The following is a 10,940-nucleotide window of genomic DNA, read 5'->3' as shown; positions in this document are numbered from 1 at the left end:
GAAGTGGGAAAGGAAGTTAAGGGGGAAGGGAAGGAAGGAAGGGGAAGGAAAAGAGAGGGAAAGGAAAGAGGAAAAAGGGCATCAGGAGAGAATTTAGGATGCTTCCCCCATCCCAAGTTTCAATAATCCAGCCTGAATTTAGAAATGATAAGGACATTGCAAAGGAAAATAGCCTGGGATTTAGCTCAGTGGTTCCAGTGCCTGCCTCGCAAGCTCAAGGACCTGAGTTTGAGTCCCAGTACCCACCCCAAAAAGAAAAGGAAAATAAAGAATTCTAAAAGATAAAGACAGGAGGCTGGCAGTCCAGTGAACAATATCATTCACTTTAATTCTACAAATATTTATGGAATAGCTATTATGGGACCATCATTCATTAATAAATTGGGTACAAAAGCAAAACCAATTCCAAACCTTCTTTTTCTCAGATCCTCTTTGTTCTTCTCTTCTCCTGAGGATTAGCAAATATAAATAGGAATGAATCGCAGGTACTTCAAATTAAGGGCTCAAAAATGAGTAAATTTCTTCCAGATACTATGCATTATATTTTAAGATATAAGACTATATAATGTATAGATACACACTCACACACACACACATATATATATATATATATATATACAACTTTTCATTTGCTTGCATTATATATATATATAAAATTTAGCATCTGTTCTTAATATAAAACTTTTTTAAAGTTCCGTACAATTTTGACTTTTTACCAGGTCAATTTACTTTTCTTCTCAAACACACAAACGTTAATTGTCTAGAGAATTATAGCCAATTTTTCTAACATTAAAAAAAAATGCCCCAGTTTTCTCTTTTGCTCCAGGAAGCATTTCCTGGAGATTAGTCACCATTTCGCCTTGCAAAATTGGAAACGTTGAAAGAAGTTAATAAAGTAGGTTGTATCATGTGAAGCTGGAGTTTTTGGAAATGATCCCGCTGCTATTTGGATGAAAGCAATGATGAGTCAATCTTCTTGTGATCTAAATAAACATCACTCTATAAAAGTTGGGCTTCAGAGGGTGGACCTAGAAAGAGGTAGGCAGAGAGCAAGGCATTAAGGCAGTGCAGAGCTGCTACAGCCGCTGGAATGAAGCATCTTCTGATCACACTGTGGCTGTGTGTGGCAGTTTGCTCAGCCTACCCAGTGAATGGCGCTGCGAGGAGAGAGCACAGCAGCATGGAGCTTCTTCAGGTAATTAACGGAAGCAGCCATCACTCTCATTGACAGGGCCACGTGAGGAAACAAGCTCTGCCATCCATGGAACCGCTTAGCTACTGAGCAGAAATAGTTCAGGGACGGAGAGTTATAAACTTTTGGATGTAGAAAGGGCCTCAGAATCACACCATTCAGGCTTCTCCTTTTATGTTTAGGAAGAAACAAAGGTGTGAAATATTAGGTATCTTTTTAAGGTCACACAGCATAGCAGCACATGAATGAGTGAAGAGTGTATCAACTCTATCTTGCCTTGGAACATTTTTGGGTATTTTAATCCAATGTAACTTTAGCTAAATAGTCATATTACTAAAGTCATGCTTACACTGAGGAATTTATACAAATCTTTTTTTTCTCATTGAGTTATCGGCACATTTTAGGTATACAGTAAATTCACCTGAAATGTACAAATACATTCAAAGAGATTTATCTGTGTACTTTGGTTTTGTCCTTTAAGGATGCTGGATATTTATTTGAACTGTCCATTTCACTTCATTGCTTTGGTGGCAAACTAAGCAACAGAAATATTTAGCTACAGAGAAAAAACAAAGGTGAGGAAGAGTTTGCCATTGAACAACTCAATGAAATATGACATTTATTAGTACAGCAAGCTATCCAACTAATTCAAATAGATTAAGAAAAGTGAGCTACTGCAAAGATTTACTGTAAATAGATATAACTAAAAAATCATAAGAATAACCTAAAAACTATACTTATTCCATTAGTTTCAATAAATTAAATAGATACTCAGTAATTAAATAGATCTTGAAATTTGAGTAAAAGGCTAAAATTTATAAGAAGTAATTAAAAATTATTCTTGCTATTCCTTTAGCAATATCTGGAAAACTACTACAACCTCTCAAAAGACATGAAACAATTTTTTAAAAGAAAGGACAGTAGTCCTATTGTTAAAAAAATCCAAGAAATGCAGAAGTTCCTTGGGTTGGAGGTGACAGGGCAGCTGAATTCTGATACTTTGGAGATGATTCGCAAGCCCAGGTGTGGCGTTCCAGATGTTGGTCATTTCAGCACATTTCCTGGCATACCAAAGTGGAGGAAGAACCACCTTACTTACAGGTAATGGCTTCAAAAAGGTTTTCACACAAATTTGAAATTTTATAAGCTGTTATCACAGGTGAAAATATTGCCTTCTTCATTTTTCCTATAAAGGATTGTGAGTTACACACAGGATTTACCAAGAGATGAAGTTAATTTTGCCATTGAGAAAGCTCTGAGACTCTGGGAGGAGGTGACCCCACTCACATTCTCCAGGATACATGAAGGAGAGGCTGACATAATGATATCTTTTGCAGTTAGAGGTAAAATTTGTATCAGAGAAAAACCACAAACACCTGAAGTGCCTCCATTTGTCTGGTGTTGTTTTGCTAGAAAAGGCAAGAGATCCTAATAACCTTATGAGTCCAATTTAATTTTTTCCCCTTAGGACATGGAGACTTTGCCCCCTTCGATGGACCTGGAAATGTTTTGGCTCATGCCTATGCACCTGGGCCCGGGATTAATGGAGATGCTCACTTTGATGATGATGAGCTATGGACAAAGGATACAACAGGTTAGTGATGATGCATTTCTCAGAATAAATTAATGCTAATTTCTTTTTATATTTAGAAAACTCTTAATAACCATGAATAATTAAGAAATGATGTGTTCTAGATTTTTCAGTGGATCAGGGATAAGCAGAATATATTTTTGTTTTAGTAATTTCTACATACATTTTCAGATGCTTAAAAAGCTTATTTCTTATCTTGATAAGCAAAATACAGGGAATATACATAATTTACTTAATGATCATGTATCTTGTGTTATCTAAGGGCCACAATTATTAAAAACATTTTTTGTTATATCAAATAGGAGATATCTATGAGATAGTGTGGAGAGTGTACTCACCTGAAGGAATATGCGCCCTGGACCCTGCTTATGTAATTCCCCCCATTTATGTTATTTTTTCAAAAAAGAAATGAGATTTAAATTCTGGAGACTGAGAAGCTCTCTCCCTCCCCACCCCCTTCCTGGCTAAGTCAACATTTTTACTACTTCTAAGTTAAAAAGAATTTTTAGAAACTTATAAAAGAAGGAACTAGTCCCCAAATACAATGTCCACACTGTTTAGATAGAAGAATGTTTCTCAGTCTATAACCTTGAGAAATGACTTCCAAAGTTTCCTGAAAAATTGGCTAAAACAACTATTTCAAATAACTATTAGTATTTATGATAATAACGTAAACAGATAAAATATGAATTTCATACTAGGTAACATCTTCTTGTAAAGGAAACTTCCTACAAAGTCACAAATAATAGCATTCTTTGGGTCACAATTTACATAAGTAATATTTACAAAAATAAGTGGATTACTTGTTATGTCAACCATAATTACCCAAACAAAGCCTTCACATTTCAGCATTATGGAGTTTAACAAATATATAATATGAAGAAAAATATCTGAATACAGCCAGTGTTTGTGTGTTCAAAATCTATTTTGTCACAGATGTTGGACATGCTTAGGCATGTTACATTTTAAACCAGTTTTTAAAAATCCTATGACATACATCATTATTCACCTTTTTTGGACTAAGAATGTATGCAATAGTAATCATGAGGCTGAAAGTTATGCAGGCAATATTCCAATAAAATAAAAGAGGTATGGTTGTTCAAGGGTTTCAGAACTGAAATGAATACACTGATTTGTTTAATCAAGAGGAAACTGGCAAATACCAATCAATACACTGAAACACTATTTAGCTTTTCATTAATAAAAGAAGAGATAAATTGTTTATATTCTAGACAAGAGGGTTAATTCCACTTCTAAGCACAAAGAAAAGGGCTTGGTTCTCCTGACTTTAAGAGGTCTGAGGCTAGAGGAGGGACAGTTGGATGTGATTAAATTCTTTCAGATACTAACTTCAAGTATTAGTCTTGAGATATGCTTGGCTTTCCTTTAAGTGCATATTCCTTCAACTGCTCTATTAATCAATAAGGGGAATAAAAACCTGTGTGGGTCAAAAAATGTAAATATATACAATGGACAACTGGCCTATGTAATATATGTGATCATTAAGGAATAAGTCACTGTTATTTATGATTTCTTAAATAGGGACGAATTTATTCCTGGTTGCTGCTCATGAACTTGGCCACTCCTTGGGTCTCTTCCATTCCACCGACACTAAGGCTTTGATGTATCCACTCTACAACTCCTTCACAGACCTGACTCGATTCCGCCTTTCTCAAGATGATGTGGATGGCATTCAGTCCCTCTATGGTGAGTGATGTTGGAAAAATTAGACATTATAGCTTTGCAGAGATGGTACATAAAATATTTGTGATGCAACTGAAAGCACTTTGAGAAGGTCTGGAAAGCATATAAATTGACATATGCATCACATTTTTCCTGATGCTGCTTCCTCCCTAATCTGTTTTCTTTAGGACCTCCTCCTCCCTCTCCTGCTGAACCAGAAGTGCCCACTGAATCTAGTCAATCAGAGTCTCAGACACCAGACACATGTGATCCTGCTTTGTCCTTTGATGCAGTCAGCACCCTGAGGGGAGAAATCCTGTTCTTTAAAGACAGGTCAGACTGGGAATTATATTTTCCTATCTATTCTCATGATGTACAGTGCTTAAAAAGGAAAACAAAGAGAAACTTGGCAGAGATCTTTAAACATTTAGGACAAAAATGGTACCTTTTCTACATTTTTCTAAAATTGTCAAGTTCATTTTTGTAGACTCAGAATGATTTGATTCCTGTCCTCAAACTGTTATTCCCAAATGTCCTAAGTACATTTTCAAAAAGTACAAGTAGATCTTTACAATCAAATTTTTGTTTTTTACTTTTCAAAGAGACCCCTGGATAAGCATTACATTTAATCAATTAATTTACTTACTAGTGGATAAATATGTACATGATCAAGATCTCTTGTGTATTTCTCCATTATTGATTTACATGTATAGAAGAATAGAATATATATATATATGTTCATATATTTTCTCTATATATTCATATATATATATATATATATATATATACAGTATCTTTTTCAAAAGTGTGAGTAATAGTCTAGATCATACATTGTTTTGTAAGCATACAATGGGGTAATTAATTTGAATGGTAAAGTAACTTTCCTTTCAAAAGAAGACACTGCTTTGTGGAAACCTGTAACAGGAGGTCCACTACAGCCTTCTGAAGAAAAAGGAAAGATATATACATATATCTGATGTCTATCTGTCATCCAACCTAGAAGATAAGAGATTGGGGAAAGACAGGTGACACTGGAAACTGAGGAATATAAAGATGAAAGGTTGTTTTCAATTTATATTGCTTTTAACATATCTTCCAGGTATTTTTGGCGCAAATCCCTCAGGACCCCTGAACCTGAGTTTTATTTGATCTCTTCATTTTGGCCCTCCCTTCCTTCAGGAGTGGATGCAGCTTATGAAGTGACTAGCAAGGACACTGTTTTTGTTTTTAAAGGTAATTATTATTCTTTTTACAATTTTATTTTATATTCAGACTATTTCAGGTAAAGACTAAGGGGTTTTTTGGAGGGAGGGTTTACTTGTGTGTGTGTTTATTTGTTTATTTTCTATGCTGAGGCTCAAACCCAGAGTCCCATGAGTACCAGAAAAATGCTGCACCACTAGGCTACACCCCCAGCCCTAAACATTTCTTTAACTTGCTTAAACATAAACAAAACAAAAACTTGAAGAGGATTTAAATTTTTTCTACTATGTCAAATTTTGTCTACTACGGCAGCCAAAGGAGATGAGGAAATGACTAGGGTGGGAATTATTTTATTTATATTTTACAGATTAAAAACTAAACAGGGTGATAAATTAATCAGTGTTGTGAATTCCCTCACTTGATCTTTGTTCATTCTTTGTATATGCAAATTTTTGTTAAAGGCTTAATAATGGAGCTGGTAAGTGTAAAACTCTGCCCTCCTCTTTACTATGAAAATCAAAGGTGCAGAAATGTATTTCTAAAACTAGCAGATTTAACTATTATAATTTTAATATAACTCTGAATATTTTTTTAAAAATAGGAAATCAGTTCTGGGCCATCAGAGGATCTGAGGTGCAAGCAGGTTCTCCAAGAAGCATCTATACACTGGGCTTCCCAGCAACAGTGAAGAAAATCGATGCGGCCATTTCTGTTAAGGAAAAGAAGAAGACATACTTCTTCGTGAAGGACCAGTACTGGAGGTATGATGAAATAAGAATGACTTTGTTTGGAGCCTAATTAAAGAAATACTTTTCTTCCCTTAAAAAATCCACCCCACCCTACCCCACTTCCATCTTAGTAAGAGAGTGGGGCTTTAGGCACTGTGGGGAATTGCATTCTTCAATCAACGCACAGAAGCGCCTTATAACGGGCGTTTCTTAAGTACTCTTGTGTTAAATCCCATGTGAAACAGACTGGTATGTCTGTTCCTTCTGTGCCATTCCCCACCTGCCCAGGACCTTTTCTTTTTTCTTTCATCTACTCAAATCCTACCTATTCTTCAAGTCTTGACTCAAGCCCACCGTCTCCAGGAAGCCTTCCCATGAACTTCCAGCCCATATATCTTTTCTTCCTTTGAAAGAAGATTTCCTGAGACTCTAGACCACAATCTAGCATTCCTTTCCCTGTACCCTAGAGTTCCACTCGTTATCTCATGGTGTGTTTGTCTTGTCTTCTAACATTACTATATGTTTTTCGAAGATTTCCTTTGCCTTTTTAAGAGATGACAAACAATAGCAGACATTGGGCCATGGATTTAGCTCAGTGGTGCAGCCACCTGCCTCAAAAGCATAAGGTCCTGAGTTTGATCTCCAGTAAAAAACAAAACAAAACAAAACAAACAAACAAACAAAAAAACTAAAGACTAGCAGACATTCCTCTTTTATGGATATTATTCAGGACTAACAGGTTGGTCCCAGGCCATTGCTTGAGACTTTTAGATTTCAGAGCAGGTCATCCAATGTCCATCTAAATGGGCCACAAACTCACTTACTGTGCTTTTCTTCTCATTCCAACCCCTTTTCCTAGGAGGCTACCATAGATAATTTCAATGTATATAGTGGGATGGCTAGTATATATAAACCAGTTATGGTAGAGAGCTAGAAATTATATTTCAGATAAAGTATTCTATTCACTCTGTGCATGCACACAAATGTACACATGCATATACACATCTGTTCACATTTCATACCTTTGTTATAGAGAGTTAAGATTCTTTCTATCCAGCTTTAAATGCAATAAAAAGTAGCATCTTCTATAGTGGGATATTGCCCCTCTCTCTGATGGGTCTCTGGTTTTAAGAGCTAAGTTAGTAGTACTATTAAAATAACATATTTTTATAATGCAAATGTGATTGGTATTTATTTGTAGTACATGAAAAATTTACTAGAATTCTGTGTGGTTTATGAATTTTGGTAAAATGGCCTCTATGTAATCCTGAGCTGTGCTTGTTTAACGTGATACAGATTTGATGAGAAGAAACAGGGCATGGAGCCAGGCTTTCCCAGAAAGATAAATGAAGACTTTCCAGGGGTAGAAAAGGTTGATGCTGCCTTTGAAGCATTTGGTAAGAGGATGCTTAATCTGTTGACAGTGGGACACTTGAAATATTTTATGGTATGAAAAGAAAGAGAACAATTTTTAGTAATGGGGTTTTAAAAACTCAGTTCCTTTTCCCCCTTCCAAAATTTATATTCACCTACTTTTTGTGCCAATTATTACTATTTCACATGAATTCTTTTTAATCATCATAATAATAAACACAACCCCCCCATTTTATACCTGCATATAGAACCCAAGTACTCAGGTGCTACTTGCTTACATGTGCCATTACCTTTCTTGAGCTGTATGTTAGTGCAAAATTCCCACAAGGTGATGTGGTCAGGTTTAATACTGGCCAGATGCCTTTCTTTTGCATCCAATCCTGTTTCTACTATTAATTCTCTAGGAAATTGTCTGTCTTTCCTGAGTTAGTCAGTGATTGACCACACTTGTTCATTGCAAATTCTTGTCTTCCCATGCACCCAAAGTGTTTTTTTTTTAAGTTGTTTTCCTAGTCATGGATAAATGAGTAGATGTTATCTTTATGGAAAGGTAACCTGGGCATCACTTTTGCATAACAGTAAAGGGTCCTCTGGTGTTTCGAAAGAGTTTCTGTGCTTCTTTGGGGCCAGACATGCTCCCTAGCCTGCAATGTGGCAAAAAGAGAGAAGTGTAAGAAATAAAGAAAATAAGAGATCCTAGTTTTTAAACAAGCAAAGATTTTTTTTTTTTCTGATTTGAACCAAAACCCCAGAACTGGCTTTGCTATCAGACAGATCCAGTGTGGAGCACTCTCTTCCTCTGTCCTTGTTACATAACCTTAGGTGAGCATCTGAATCTGTCTAAACCTCAGCTTCCTCATCTGTAAAATGGAGTTAGACTTATGTAAATAAGTAAAAAAGCAAAACAAAATCTAATGAAATGCTTCACATTGTTCCTGGCACAAAGTAAATCTCTACAAAGACTTTGTGTTTTCAGTTATCTATCATTCTGAGTTTTGTAGGCTGCCACATTTCTTCTTTTGAAAATATATCTCACTTTTTCTCTTGCCTGTATTTGCAGGGTTTTTCTATTTCTTCAATGAGTCTTCACAGTTGGAATTTGACCCAAATGCAAAGAAAGTGACCCATACATTGAAGAGCAACAACTGGTTTAATTGTTAAGAAAGATGTATGGAAGGCACAATATGGGCATTTAAAATGAAGCTATGAACTTTTTACCTAAGTCATTGTGAATTGAAGCTGTTGATTTTCTCCTGTGTGTGCAGTGTCAGAACTCCAGTTGAGCTTTGTATCTTGCTGGTCACCTTCCCATTATTACAGGGCATTCTAAAGGGTGCTGGTCCAGTTGCATTTCATCACATGAGTCATCTTCTATATGAGAAGAGAAAGGCTCATGGAAATAGACCAGTGACTGTATTTATGTAGACTACTTGCTTGTTATTTAATAAAGATGGTTTATTGATTATTTAATTATAGTATTTTGTTTGATTCAAGAATAAGTCATTCTCACAGTCATGGGCACATTATGAATTCAGCAGTAGATAGCTGCAGATACTTGGTCAGTGGAGGTGGGCAGGGTTAGTGCCTCAAAGGCTGGGGTCTCATGATGGCTTGTCCAGAACTGAGAACAATGTACCATTCACCCTCCACTTGTACCCTGAGAACATGCTTGGCTTCAACATCCAGGCATCATATGTGTTCTGCTATATCGAAGGAGGACCTAGGCCCAGATCTGCAACCTTTTTGGAACCATGGACTGGTTTCATAGAACACGATATTTCAAAGGAGAGTGGGAGCAACCTAGATTCCTGGTATGTGTAGTTCACAGAAGGGTTCTCCTATGAGGACCTAAGACTGAGTTGATCTGATAGGAGGCCGAACTTGGGTAGCAATACCAGCTCTGAGGAGTGGCTGTAAATGCAGATGGAGCTTCCCTCCTTCACCCACAGCTCCTCTCCTGTTGTGTGGCCTGATTCCTAACAGGACACAGACCTCAGGCCCAAGCTGGCGACGCCTGTACAGGGGATTGCCTCCTGTAGGTCAGACTTCAGGAATAATTCTGAAGTGAACCCTGTAAGCATAGTAAATCACCTACTTCACACTTTTGATTTTGCTGGTGAGAAAATCACATTTGTTCTTTGACATTCCCTTTTCTTGTATAGTCCCTCACCCTCTTTCACCCTAGCAAACAAAGTTCCTCTAGTCACACATGAAAATGTCCTATTATACACATTTTATATCTTTCTGTTCCAGGAGGTAAATAACAATGCTTTTGTTTGTTTTTTTTGTTTTTGAGAAAGTATCTTGATCTGTAGTGCTGGCTGGCCCAGTACTTTTTGTGGCTCAAACTGGGCTCAAACTCATGACATTTCTGCCTCGGTCTCTAGAGTGCTAGGATTATAGTCATGCACCACCATGTCTTACTAGCAAATGACAGTTTTAAAGCAGGTTTCTTATCCTTAAGTAATGCTCCTGCATAATGCCTAGTTGGTAAGAGCTCACTTGGCTGTTAACTTATCCATTTATTTGAAGATCTCAAGTGTCTGGGACTATAGCTACATACCTGGTTTAGGTTTCATCTTTAAAGTTATTCTCGAAGCCACCCTATGGAGAGACCATATAGGGAGACTCTATGACAAAATTCTAAGAAATAGTTAATATTCTGCCAAGGAATATAATATTTCTTTCTTTTTTAAATGACCTAAATTTGTTTAGTTTATTTTTGCAAGATGTGATCAAAAATATGGTGAATGTTTACATTCAAAAATTTATTACAGTAAAAGATACATTGTCACTAGTCTTCCTCAAAATATTCCCCCTCATTTTGAATGCATTTATTCAATCATTCTTGGCACTTTTTGAGGCAGTTCTGGAAGTCTCTTGTGAGTGCCTTTTTAAGATACAACAACAACAACAAAATACTCTGAATGCTTCTGCCAAAGGCCATCTAACAGCAAATCAGACCTATAAAAACATTATGAATTAGGTGGGACCTCATCCACCCTATTCACTGGATCTGGTATCATGCAACTTTTGTCTTTTCCCCGAAATAAAAATGGCTGTGACAATGTTTTGAAGCAATTCAGGACATAGAAGCAGAATACAACTAGAGAGACTCACAAAAGAGGAATTGCAGAACTGCTGCAGAAAGAGGAAAGATTTATGGGAT

At 36.5% G+C, this 10,940-nt stretch overlaps 1 protein-coding gene across 1 annotated transcript; it reads left to right on the top strand.

Moving 5' to 3' along the window:
• Positions 1-1,049: 1,049 nt before the first annotated feature.
• LOC104874815 (stromelysin-1) lies at positions 1,050-9,088 on the top strand. Its single transcript, XM_010642055.1, has 10 exons — positions 1,050-1,195; positions 2,049-2,293; positions 2,387-2,535; positions 2,661-2,786; positions 4,326-4,490; positions 4,655-4,799; positions 5,566-5,699; positions 6,271-6,430; positions 7,694-7,794; positions 8,832-9,088. Exons 1-10 carry the CDS (start codon positions 1,091-1,093, stop codon positions 8,930-8,932), a joined length of 1,431 nt encoding a protein of 476 aa, XP_010640357.1. The 5' UTR covers positions 1,050-1,090; the 3' UTR covers positions 8,933-9,088.
• The last annotated feature ends 1,852 nt before the right edge of the window (positions 9,089-10,940 follow it).

This window comes from Fukomys damarensis, unplaced genomic scaffold, assembly GCF_012274545.1.
Source record: "Fukomys damarensis isolate Sample0158 unplaced genomic scaffold, DMR_v1.0_HiC HiC_scaffold_16, whole genome shotgun sequence".
NCBI lineage: Eukaryota > Metazoa > Chordata > Mammalia > Rodentia > Bathyergidae > Fukomys > Fukomys damarensis.
The sequence above is the reverse complement of the archived record's forward strand: the minus strand, read 5'-3'. Positions and strand labels throughout refer to the sequence as shown.